Here is a 12,794-nt window from a genome sequence, read left to right on the forward strand (position 1 = left end):
GGCTGGGGGTGTACTTTTGGTATCACACTTCTTTCTTCCAACTCCTTTGGGATCTCTTTTTTTAATGAATAAATAAAAATATTCTGATTTTTCTGCGTGTGCGTGGGGAAAACGTGCTCAGGGAACTCAGCAAAATGATCCCAAATTTTGTATTTGCCGTGAGGCTTGGTCTGCATTGTCTCTCTGCAGCGGTCGCGATGGAATTTAAAGTTCAGCCTCTTTGCTGCTTCAGCATAGCACAAGCCAGCGCTCGCCACCTCGCTTACTCCTCTGGATGGAGAAGAGGGGGTTTCACTTGTGCCATATCTCCTCACGTCCAGTGCTGGCACGTAGTCCTCAGGGTGTCATCGTGTCACTTTGCAGGAGAATCCCCTAACTGTTAGGAGGGTTTCACGTAACGCTCCTCTGGTCGCGTTTTGCAATGCCCAGGGCTCTCCAGCCGCGACCGTGCCTGTCCGCGCAGTGCCCCTCCGCAGCAGGGCCCTGAGCTCAGTCCCGTTTACAGGTGAGGGAGCCGAGACCCGGGAGAGAACGGTCTGCGCTGTGTGGCGCTGGGCAAAACTGTCAGAGCCGCTGCTGAACAAGCTAGGTCATGTTCTGGCGGCAGCAGCACGGCTGCGGGAGCTGCGCAGGCAGCAGCGCGGTGCTCTCCGGCTGCCAGGACCCGAGCTCGCTTCTCCGTACCCGCGTTGAGCCGTGCCGCGTAGTGCCGCGGGAGGGGACCTGCTCGTGCCCGCCCCGAACGTCTGTGGCAGGAAGGTCCGGCGTTTAAGTTGTGTTTTCAGAGGCTTGAGCCTTAGTCCAGACTTGCACTTGCTGCTTCTGAGTTTTGAGTCCTTTCTCTCTGTAAAGGAAACTAATCAGTCCCACACAGCGTGTTTTGGTACAGTCATTAATGTTTAAAAAGCAAAGTAACAGTAATAGAAATGTCAGCATTGAGCCTATTACAAGTTTTGTATTCAGGTGTCTTTAAACATATTCAAGCAGTAGGTGATTTGTGAAAGTACGTCTGATGTGTGTGGTTTGCCTTAATCCCTTAGACTTAGTGGCCGGAGAGGGCTATTCCTTAGTATTCCTTAGAGCAAACGGGTGCTTGTGGTCCACGACAGCCCCTAAGCGCTGCTTAAAATGCCCACACGTATGTTAAACACTTCACCTGCACCTGGGCAATTGGCTTTTTTTTTTTTCTTTCCCCAGACATGTCCAAAGTCTGCAGGGACTGAACTCCTCTCTAGTGGAGCTTTCACAACTTCTCCTTGAGAATGTTGTTCATCCACGAGAGTTGTAGTTCCAACAGGTGTTGAGGCAGCAAACCTTTAAAATTTGCTTTCTCCCTGTTACCGATTTGCTGCCTTGGGTTTGGTTGTGGCGTGTATTTAACAGCTGATCCCAGTGCCAGGCGATGGTGCTTACATGATTGGAAAAACTGGAACAAATGTTCAGTGCTGGTTTCAAGCTATGCAGGTTTTTGTGATGTTATTTGATAAAAGATTGGCATAGAAATGGAAATTTTGTGAATAAGGAAAATAGTACTTTTTTTTTTCTTTTTTTAACCCATCACAGAAAAATAATTAGAAACGCTTCTCTTAACAAGGGAAGACTGGAGCGAGGAGGGAGCTGGGAGCATCTGCTCCCCAGTCCCAGCTCTCTGCTTTGCTCGTTTGCTCGGGCCAGTGCTGCTGCCTCTGCTCCCCGGCGCCTGGAGGACTGCGCCTGCCACGCCGAGGGGAGCGGACACGCTCTAGTTAGGTTTATTGGTCCCGCTGGCTTCGGCGAGGCGCATGGATTTGGAAGTCCTCTGCGGAAGCGGGCTGGGGTAGAGTTTCCTGGTGCTGGGGGGTGACTGAGGATGTGCTGTACCTTTCTGGTTCCCCGTCTCGCCTCGCCAGCGGAGGATGCTGTCTTCATTTCGAGCGCGTCTGCTGGACGCATCATCCTGCTCGTAGCAGGGAGCAGAACTGGTCAGCCAGGGAAGTCCCGTGGGGGGGAGAGCGGAGGTGTGTTCCCACTCGGTGTCCTTTCCCTGCAAAAGGGAAAATTTAAAACCTTGGAAAAGAAAAAAACAGAATGTGTCGTTTTCATCCTGCTGTAAACGGGAAGCGGTGTACTCTAACTGAAGTTACAGAGACAGTTTCGTTTGGGTAGGAGTGAAGCTGGGAAAAGAGGAGATGCGTTTCACCGTGCGGACTGCATAGAGTGGGACTGGAATAAAGGTGTTGCTGAGCTCCCCTGGGTGCCACAGGTTAATGTTTTTGATGAAGGAAAGTACCTGAAGGTCTTGACATGCTTTCACTGTGCTGTAAGGGCCTCGCTGCGTTTTGGGGGTCTTTTTGTTTTTCCAAATTAGGATTGCGGATGAGGCAATGTGAATTTGGACTTTCTAAACCTGAGAGTCAAAGTCTGTGAAGGGATGCCTGCGTCCGTCAGGGCTGTGTTTGCATTTCTAAGAAGACAGGATCACCATGGGAGTGTGTGTAATGTTGTCAAGGCAAAGGGCAGCTAACTGATTCAAGTCTTTGACCCCGCTGAAAATTTTTAATAGCTTTGCAACTGTATATTTATCCTGAAAACATCTTTCCATGCTAGCTGAGCCTTACAGTGTGCTTTGTCATCAACAAGGACACTGAGAGAAATCAGTTGTCAGACCAAGGCAATGAATGTGTTTTATAGGTTTTTTATTGTTTTTAGAAGATGTCACGTGTCCTGGGAGTCTTTCATATTTCAGCAATCTCACGACCGCGTGAAGTTGCCACCTTACAGTGCGCTTCACTGCCTTTTAAAAGACTCTGAATCCGATATCCAGCATATCTTTGTGTGACCCACAAGCTGATACCTGCAATAATTCTGGGTAGTAATAACTGTACACACAGGTCAGAGTTACCTCGCTGCAGGCCTAGCTCGTTCGTCACTGGGTTGTCGTATGGCCTGCGGTGTGCTTCGGACGGCCTCCGGCTGCTTCTGCACCGCTGCCCTGGTCCCGGGGTTCGGTCTTTAAACACACAACAAAAGCGTGGATTTGCACTTTGGGTGGGGGAAAGTACCCTTTCTGTGGCCACCTTCTCCCTTGTGGGAGCGTTACTGCAGCAGGGGCTTGGGGAGGAGACTGCTGGGCTGGGGAAGCTGATCTGCCTGAAGAAGAAGGGAGGAGTTTTCAGCTGGGTCAGGTCTCTGATTTGGATAAACTCCCCTGTGGGTGCAGGAGAGGTGGGGAGAGTGGAAATGGGTACGAGGGAAAGCAGAACTACCCCTTAAAGCAGCAGGCTGCAGTGAAATCAGTTAAAAATAATATGTCTAATCTTGGATGTCACCACAGCCTTTCAGGAGAGCTGTCTGAAAGGGCTCTGGAAGGGCTAGAACTTGCGACACAATAGATCTATCCACCTTTTTAATAGGGAAAGTCCTTGGGAGGAAAGACCAGCAGGACCTCCATGATGAAAAAAGTGCATTTTTGGAGCACTGGACATCATATTTTCTTCTGCAAGATGCAAACCAGTCTCTGTCCTAAATTCTCCGTTATAGACCATGACACAGACCACTGTTCCAGGAGGCGTGTGTGGTTCTTAAAATTTCTTAAACATGATACTCATCTCTTGGGCAGATTTCTGCGTATGACCGGGGTGCTCCCAGTCACCCACGCTGCTGTTGGAAGCGACTTTGTGTTTGCCGTTGGTTTGCTTGCCCCGTACACCCTTCTAGCACTTCTCCCTCTCCGTAGCACTTCGGTGGTAGTGCACGCGCAGTGAGCGTTGCTGGTCTTCATCTGGGTCTGGCAGAGTACTGACATCATCTCTCTGCTAGGAGTAAAAAAAGCCCATGAATTGGAAAACTTCTTTAAGTGATAATCTCTTGCGAGCCACTCTTATAAAAGTGGATGCTGTGCCGGAGAAGGAGTTTAGCAAGGAATCACTCAAAGGGTGCGAGCGGTGGCTCTGCTGCCCCTGGAAGGCGTAGGAGAGCTGGCAGCACGCATTTGGTTATCTTGACCTAGAGCCCAGAGGATGCCGTTTTCCTTAATTCAGCTAGTCCGGTAGGTGAGGAAGTGCTGGGCATCGCCTGTCCGTGCAGTAGTATCTGAAGGGATGGAGACTGCAATGTGGAGGGGCCGTTCCCTTTGGGATTCACACGGGAATAGCGAGCTCCGTCTCCAGAGGCTGGCGGTGGCTCCGGAGCGCCGGTCTGGGCTCAGCGTTGCCCGGCTCGCTCCCTCGGAGCGGGGCTGCCCTGGCCTTGCCTGCCTCTGGGCCCTGGGGGAGCTCGCCCACGCGCAGGGCGCTGGCGTGGCGGGTGGCGGGTGGCGTGTTGCTCTACCCTGTTCTGCCCTGCAGGCACTGTGCCACCGAAGGGAGGCTTCTTGGTGCTTTTTTGTTCAACCTGTTGGGTGGTTGAGAAGCCCGTCCTAGCCTACGCTCGGTATTCACTTACAAAGTAAATTAGGAAAATTGACTGACTCCAGTGCTAATACAGTATGACATTTTAAAGCGGAGGCAGTTACAGTGCTTGGATAGAAGTAGGGATTCCCGGGCTGCCTGAGCAGAGGTGAGGAGGAGAAGCCTGTTTGCGTTTTGTGGGAGGAAAGGGGGAGAAACCTTGTACCCATAAAAAAGGAGATGGAAAAGCCCCCCCTCCAAATTCTCCTACATAATATACAAAGTGTTTGAGCCTCTAGAGCCCTTGTCAAAAGTCTGCTGTGCTGCTTGCAGCATGAGTGTGTGTTCACACATGGGAATTGTGCAGGAAAAAATAACCTACAGGAGCATTAATATTCGCTAAGCAGAAGCTTTAGCGTGGACCGTGCAGCACGCCGTGTTTCTGCAAGGCTGCTCATTTGGTCTGCAAGAGTCGGGAGATTCAGAAACTGATGGTCAGGCTGCCGATTCGTACGTGGTGACTTGTCCGGGCTGTTACCAGGATTCCCATGGCCCCGCAGAGCTGGGATGTTGGTAGCTCTGCGAGAGGAAAGGCTTCTCTTAGCCTAAGGTGGCATTTTAATCCTCATAACTTGTAAGGGCACGTGACACTTCCAGCCATCTTCTGGCCTCAAACAGCCTTTTTCTGGCTCAGCATTGATCTTAAAGGTTGATTAGTCCCTCCAGAGTGACAAGTGTGGTGGGTCGCTTTGGGGAACTGAGACACAAGAGGGGGACTCTAGCAAGAGCCACGCCGCGTTAAATGGTTTGTGCAACTTCATCCTCTGCTTCCATTTCTCAGCCTTCTGGAACTCCTACAACATAATCGCAGACAATGTGCTAGGCCTGCTGGAGCTCTTTCATGTCTTTCGAGTAAATCACGTGTGAATTTGTTTAGCGAGGTTTCACGCTTCGGGGAAGCGTGTGCGTGTGCCTCTGAAAATCGGTAGCTCTTGGTGGCTTCCGGACAGGAGGAACGCAGTTGCACCGTTAAAAGGGTGAGGGGCCACCTGGCCTGGGAGCTCAGAAGGGGGTGGAAGGGCTGGCTGGGGTAACAGCCTTTAAACTGAAAAGGCTTTCGGGGCTGTTGCAAGTTGGTGAGCGTGTTAGGAATGAATGAATGACACCAAAGCTTTGCCCCGACTTTACTCATGCAGGCAGCCATTGTAATGCAAAGTCCTAGCTAGCTCCGCTCTCGAGGAGGATGAGGCACAGCCAATTCACCAGCATCGCTCAGTTTAGTCCCAGCCCTGTTAACATGAAACTGTAAGTTTTTACAAAGCTAAAATGCAGACAGCGCTTAAAGGGAGTAGCTCCAAGTTAACTTGCGCAGCTCTTAAGTTGTCTGCAGAGAGCGGTTGACTGAAAAGACAACCAGTACAGATACAATTAGGAAAAACGGCCCCCGGAGTTTGCTCCTCCTCCTTGCTTTCTGTGTGCATGCCAGAGATCAGATCTGCTTAGATTTTTGTAGCGTGTGAATAAGATCCAGTTAGTAATCTTTCTCCTTTATTTGAAGTTAGCAGTCCTACTTTGCCTCTACAGGCAGCCGTCTACCTGCCAGGCGCTCTGAAGACCTGATAAGGGGCTGTATTCTGAGAGGTTAAACTTGAAGAGCAACTTTGAAAAGAAATGAAGTAATCTTCCTTCGTGTCATACCCCCTCCGAGTGAAAGCAGAGACTTGTAAAGAGGGAAGAAGGATGCAAAGGTGAAAATGATTAGCTGGCTCGTGTTTTCAAGCCCACGTTGAGGTACTCCGAACCTTCGTGTTGCTGGCTGCCCTGTACACGGTTTTGACATATTGAGATACTGGTGAATGATCTTTGAGTCGTTTGGTTAATGATGGATTTAGGCTGCGAAGAGATGTCATGACTTAGTAGAGCAGAAGTGTCTTAGTCGGCTGGTGTACAGTTATTCTGGGGGGAGCTTCGTTTCCTCTGCTTCCACCTTATGTGCCTCCTCGTTAGCAGTGGGTGCATCTAGCTGCAGTGAAATTAAAAAGGCTGAAAATGCTTAATTTGGGGGCCCTGAAAGTGATCCCAGAGTCTTGACTGGACTTGCTGCTTTCTTCCTCCTTCTCCCCTCTTCCTCCCCACTTTTTTAAAGCATCTCTCAGGGCTGACTGTCGTCCTGCCTGGACTGTCCGGGAGGTTTTTGGAAAGGCTTCTGCTGTCAGTGTAGGCAGCTTTGTCCAGGCTGTGCGTGGGCAACACGTGCTCCCCCAAATTGCGTCGTGTTCAAATACTGCACTAAACGACCTGTGCTTGGTTCAGGGTCTGCGTATGCTTAAGATGCTTTAGGTGAGATCAAAGAAATGATTCACTTTCAAGCAAAGTATTTTATTTCTGACCATAAGCCATATTTTTTTATTAGAACACAATTGTATATTTTGTGCAGAAAGCTGGACCTTAATTCTGTTCTCCTATCTCAGAATACCGGCAGCATAACTTAAATGAAGAGACAGAAACTCGCCCTACCTGCTCGCGGTACACTTCGTGTTCTGGGTGCCGACAGGGAGCAATTAATCAATTACGCTGGTTAATTGGTCTGTTTTTAACAGGTTTTGTAGTGCTTCCCGAGCATGAGTGCAGAATGAAGCGGCGATTGGATGAGCAGGAGTCACCTGTGTATGCGTCGCAGCAGAGACGTATCACCAGCAGCACAGAGGCTTTCCAACACCAGCACCGCGTGCTCGCCCCCGCGCCGCCCGTATATGAGGCGGTTTCGGAGACCATGCAGTCTGCCACTGGGATCCAGTACTCGGTAACTCCCAGCTACCAGGTGCGTTCGCTTGTCACGTGGCTGGGTCTGCGCGAAGCCGCTGCGGCCGGGGCGCGTGAGCGGCGGTGACCTGCCGACGCCAGACTCCTCCTTTTCATTTCACAGTGGAGGTCTGCATTTGACGCTAGGGCTCATTTTGCTAACCGGCGCTTCCTAAAGGAACCCCCAAATTTGGCGATACACCTAAGCATATGTCTAATTCTAAGCACTTGCTTTAAGACCATCAACTTGACCATTCAGATGTCTCTAAATATGAAATGTGATGGGTATTTACCTTTTTTGAGCTAGGGCTTTGATGGTCCTCCAAGACCGTGATCTCTGAATCCTGTCAGCGAGCGTGTGCAGAGGTGTTTCTCCATCTTTCCTTTTTCACTGGGAAGAATTTTGTTCTTACAGTTGCTCTGTCACAGGTTTATGATGTCTTGGATGATCTTAAGCTTAGCAGACTGGGTTGGATCAGCATTTAGGTTGGAGACTTTCAGAAGAATTGAAAAGTTTCGGATAACATTAGCCTAGGGTCATTGGGTGGCACTCTTCCCTCTGAGAGGCCATCCACTTGCCTCCTTAGCAAGGAACTGTCAGCTTGGGGAAGAAGAAGTGTGCTTTAAGGATGCATTTAAGATATCTCTGAGGGAAAGACCAGGGAAAAACTGTTCTTGTTACTTGCCGTTGACGTGTTTTTGGCATATTGCATTCCACGTTTTTATTGCTGGTTAGCTACCCTTTGTCTCTTGTGCCTGATTGTAAACACAGTTTCTTCCTTAGCGCTGCAGAAGGGATAGTCACGCTCGTAGCAGCAGACACAAAGCTGAAGAGCTGGCAGGCAGACGCTTGCAGGGACTGGAGAGTGGCTCCAGATCTCTTTATTGCAGGCGATCCTTCCTACAAAGAACTCGAGTGGAGCAGCAAATAAATCTTCTTAATGAGAAGGATTTTAAAAAATAGAACATACTGTCTAAAAGATGCTTGACTAGAAAACTAGGATCATGTAAAATGATCAGTAGTTTTAATTATTCTAAAAGCTTTTTTTTTTAAAAGGTGCTTTTAATGAGTTTTAAAATTGAAGACTTTGCTTGTTTTAATGTATAAAGGAAGCCTGAAAAGTGCATGCCCTCTGTTTCCTTTTTCACTGGGAAGTTTGTTCTTATGGTCTCTGTTTTCTAAGGGGAAATACCAACTTGGCTCTTCCCTGAGTTTGCTGGGGAAGCTAAAGAACGGCAGTTTGGCTTCCAGTACCTAAATAAAACAACAAGAGTGTGAAAGTTCTTGTTAAAGATTCATTCATTCAAATTGTTGCTTATGATACTGTGTGTGTGCTCTTTAGAGAAAAGAGAGAAAATTGACTCCATCTGACTAAAAAAAAAAAAAATCCCTTTTCATACTCTTGCAGTTTGTTCTTGTTCTGTTAGTGTTGGTGACTAGACAAGTAGTGAGTCTTCTAGGCTGGAAAGAACCTGCACGTCCAGCCTGTATGTAGGGAGGGCTCTCATATGCCTGCAATTCGGGCTACGAGTTGCCTTATTTTTTTTGTTGTTGTGTTTTTATATCTCTCTGGGTCATTAAAGAAGCCAAAATACCCTTTTTGAGTAAGGTTGTTAGCAGTCATGCTTTAAGTTCACGCTGATCATACTCTACTTCATTAAACTTTTATCTCCCAATCCAGAAGGACTGAAGCATTTACCATCGCTGTTGCCCTCTGCCCGGGCAGCGAGCAGAGGTTATCGCCACGCCGTAACCCTAGCTGACGTGCTCTTGTCTTGCCAGGTGTCGGCTGTGCCGCAGAGCTCGGGCAGCCATGGGCCTGCCATCGCAGCCGTCCACAGCGGGCACCACCACACCACCCCCGTGCAGCCGCACGGCAGCCAAGTGGTGCAAAGCCACGCGCACCCCACGCCGCCGGCGGTGCCCGTGCAGGGCCAGCAGCAGTTCCAGAGGCTTAAGGTAATGTCGAGCGTTGCTGTGGGGTGAAGTAAGCGAGGCCTTTTGAAAGGAGCCGGGGGATCTGCTGCCGGTGGACAAGAGAGCTCAGCTGATAGTTGCTCTCTTTGTAAATGGGTGGTTGAAATGAAAGCACATCGAAACTGGGTGTATGGGGTGCGTGAGTAAAGTCCTTGGGTTCTGGGAGGGAGGAAGAGGGATGAAGAGGATCCGTGTACACCCAAGATGCACAGCACCAGCCACAGAAAACACTGTCCCACATGTTAGGTGCTCAGCAGAACTTGTCCCTTCTGGGGCCCAGGAAGCTTTAAGATGAGTTTTTGTAGCAGCCTGGAGGAATGGGGAAAGTTGTTGAAAATACTTCTTTCAAACTGCTGATCTGACTTGGGGAATTGCAGATTAGGCTGTAGTGTTTGAGGCCTGTGCTTGAATCCTGGAGGCAACTGAGGGGCCTTTTTCTGCTAAGTATGTAAGAGAAGCCTCCCTGCAAAGCCAGTTAAAAGCTTTCTGACAAGGCTTAGAAGCTTCACCTTCTTGGGAGACTATTGATTGCAGCAAAGGACTGCTGTTTCTGCCAAAAATGCGTTGTTTCAAATACCTTAATAAAACCTGGGCTTTACTAGCCAAAGATTGGGGCAGGGAGAAAAAGGAAGAAGTATTGATCAGAGTGTTCATATGAATAGGTTAAATTACAAAAATGTTTGGTGCTTTTCTGAACACATGGCTTATGTGGGTGGATGTGTGGGAGAAATCTGGGAGTAAGGAAGGCACTATTCTTGGAATACATGCCATAGAATCCTTAAAAAAGAGAAAAGTCCACCAAAAATAACCCATTAAAGTAGTTACATTTGGATCAGCTCTAGTGAGAGGCATATATATGCACTGATGCCTATTTCTTCCTCTCTTCCAAATATGGCACAGTCTCTTCCAGTTTTTCCCCTGCTGCTTTGTTGAGTGAAAGGCCCTTTTTTTGCTTAAGGTAGGACACTTTATTTCTAGAGACCGCTGAGAATGGTTTCATAACCTGTGGTTCTTTCTACCAATGAAATCCCGTAGCAAATCCTCCACTGACTTCGCTGATGCAAGATCAGGGCTGTACATCCTTTTCCTCCTTTGCTGACTTTTAATTTCAGTATTTTTTTATACAATAGAACAGGAACAACTTCAGAGAGAGAGCTCAGATGTTGCTAGAGACAGCTTCTGTGGCCTGTAAGATCTCTCATGTCTCTAGGCTGGTGGCTGATGAAAGAGAGGGCCTGTGGGTAGCTCCTGCAGCTTATTAGCATGTGGCCTGGCTGTCGGAGATGATCGGTACCCAGAGCTCTCACTTTAGGCTGTGGTTGTTCTTTCAGCATCTCTGAAAATTGGGTGTTGGTACATATACAGTTCATAAACTTCTTGCTGTTTGAGGTGTAAAACAATTTACCACCCACAGTTGCCATTTTCAAAATCCTTGTACATCGAACTGAAATGTCTGGCTTTTAGAGAAAGTGCAAGTGTGTACCTGGCAGACATCTACTACGCTGAGTATGTCATTTCCACTTTCTGCTTATTCTTAGACTTCCATAATAATTTCCACATATGAATGCAGGAAAAATACTCACTCTACTTCTGTTTATCCTAGCAGTCAGCTCAGTGGTGGTTAGATGATAAATTTGGAGTATGTTTTTTCTGACTAATTCTGCTGATCTGTGTATTTTTTTTTTAATACACTTTTATCTTGTGAACATCTCTTATTCGAATGATGCTGGGTAGTAAGCTAACCAGGTTCGTGATCTTGTGTTCCTTAACTCCCTGCCCGGGCTCAGGGTTAGCAGCTGTGTTTTCAAATACTGTGTGTTTTGCAGAACAATGGAGGTGAAATAAAATCTCCTCTGCCAGTATAACCTGTCTGTTTTGTCTCCAGGTGGAGGATGCGCTGTCCTATCTTGACCAGGTGAAGCTGCAGTTTGGTAGTCAGCCACAGGTCTACAATGACTTCTTGGATATTATGAAGGAATTTAAATCTCAAAGGTAAGAAATTGCATTCTGCGTCTTCCTTCCAGGTTAGAAAGAGTGTGTGCGTGTGTGTGGGCACAGAACGGGAGCTGAATTCTGTCCTTTCGTTTGCAGAGTAACACACCTCCAGTAGCAGAGTAGGAAAGCAGTCGTGTGCTTTCTCTTCTGAAAGTTAAATGCATCCCTTCGTTTATATTAAATCTCTGCTTCGAGTGGGAGTTCACAAGTTCAGCTTTGATAGCTGATTCATCTGCTGTCTGGTTGTCTGCCCACTAATAATGGTCAGACTTGTGACTAGATCTCATAGATATAAAATGCTGTTTGGACTAATAAAATGATTCTAATGTCATTCTTCAGTAATGTATTTATAGGAATCAATTTAGCCTTGTTTCATAGGTTCATCATAGATTAGAGGTGATAAGGTGGAAATTTTGTTGGAAAATTCTTATGTGGAGAACTTGGTGCACCACGAGAGTGTCTTAGAGGATTGACATTTTGATCTTATTCCTTCTTCAGTATTGACACTCCAGGAGTGATCAGCCGTGTGTCTCAGCTCTTCAAGGGTCACCCTGACTTAATCATGGGTTTCAACACTTTCTTGCCACCTGGCTACAAAATTGAGGTGCAGACGAATGATATGGTGAACGTGACAACACCAGGACAGGTTCACCAGATCCCCACTCATGGCTTGCAGCCCCAGCCCCAACCTCAGCCCCAACATCAGTCGCAGCCTTCGGCGCAGTCAACCCCAACACCAGCACAGCCAGCACCACAGCCACCACCTGCCAAAATCAGTAAGGTGAGAGACTTTGAATGACATCTGTTCATACGTGGGGAACTTACTGCCCCCGGCTGAAATGGGAGTGGAGGTGAAGAATGATAAAGGAAATTGTGCATTGTTTTTTCAGAGTATTCATGAACCTTGGTTTGTGCTTCATGCTTGTGTTGTCCTTCTGTTCCTGGATTAGTTTCTCCTTTTAAAACCTTTCAAGGTGCTTACCAGTTGATTTGACAGTGATACAAACATGCGACCTTAAACCTTGGAAAAGCCTTTTGCTTTCAACTGAAAACTGCAAGTTGCTCAGAGCATCTAGTAAAACGTACAGGCAGTATTCAGGGAGAGATCCAGCAGCCTGAGGAAAAAGGGCCCCTTTTAGAAATGCATTTGATTTTGCAGTAGGGGCTTCCTAATTAAAGCACTGGGCAAGTGTTGAACTGCCCCACTGCTTTTGTGTTTATTTGCTCAGAATAACTTAAGTTCCAAGAAGTTCTTTGTAAAACAGAGGCCATGGTAAAGATGTGGCTCTCGGTGTGAAAGTTTGTGTGTAGTTTCAAATGTTTAGGGTAATTAACCTTCTAGAAGAGCTTGCTTAGTGATGTGGTAGATTCTGCATTGCTTGAAGTATTGCTTTTGGATTAGATGCTTGCTGTAAAGAAATAGTCTACTTGAGCCATCAGTTGGATGGGTGCAGCAGTTGTTGGCAAAATCTAAATAAAGTGCAGGCTTCAGACAAGATGACCATGATGTTTCCTTTAGATTTCACAGTTGGTGTGTCTGAAACTGAGACCTTTCAATAACAAAGGGAGTTTGACTCTCCGCTTTAGATGTAATCCAGAGCTGCTGTCCAACAGATGTGTTTTATGTGATTGAAAACAGAATGGGATAATCT

General features: G+C 47.5%; 1 protein-coding gene across 5 annotated transcripts in view; it reads left to right on the forward strand.

The window, feature by feature from the left end:
- Positions 1-12,794, forward strand: part of SIN3A (SIN3 transcription regulator family member A) — a 42,347-nt gene that overhangs the window by 4,859 nt on the left and 24,694 nt on the right. For 3 of the 5 annotated variants that reach the window (XM_064517583.1, XM_064517582.1, XM_064517584.1), the window contains exons 2-5: positions 6,968-7,188; positions 8,953-9,129; positions 11,033-11,139; positions 11,641-11,923. In XM_064517583.1, the coding sequence (XP_064373653.1) occupies positions 7,000-7,188; positions 8,953-9,129; positions 11,033-11,139; positions 11,641-11,923 (756 nt within the window). In that variant the 5' untranslated portion in view covers positions 6,968-6,999. Of the gene's footprint in view, positions 1-5,951; positions 6,159-6,967; positions 7,189-8,952; positions 9,130-11,032; positions 11,140-11,640; positions 11,924-12,794 lie in introns of those variants that run through there. The other 2 variants (XM_026115672.2, XM_026115681.2) reach the window with 2 other exon arrangements.

The sequence above is a fragment of the Dromaius novaehollandiae genome, chromosome 10, assembly GCF_036370855.1.
Source record: "Dromaius novaehollandiae isolate bDroNov1 chromosome 10, bDroNov1.hap1, whole genome shotgun sequence".
NCBI classification, from domain to species: domain Eukaryota; kingdom Metazoa; phylum Chordata; class Aves; order Casuariiformes; family Dromaiidae; genus Dromaius; species Dromaius novaehollandiae.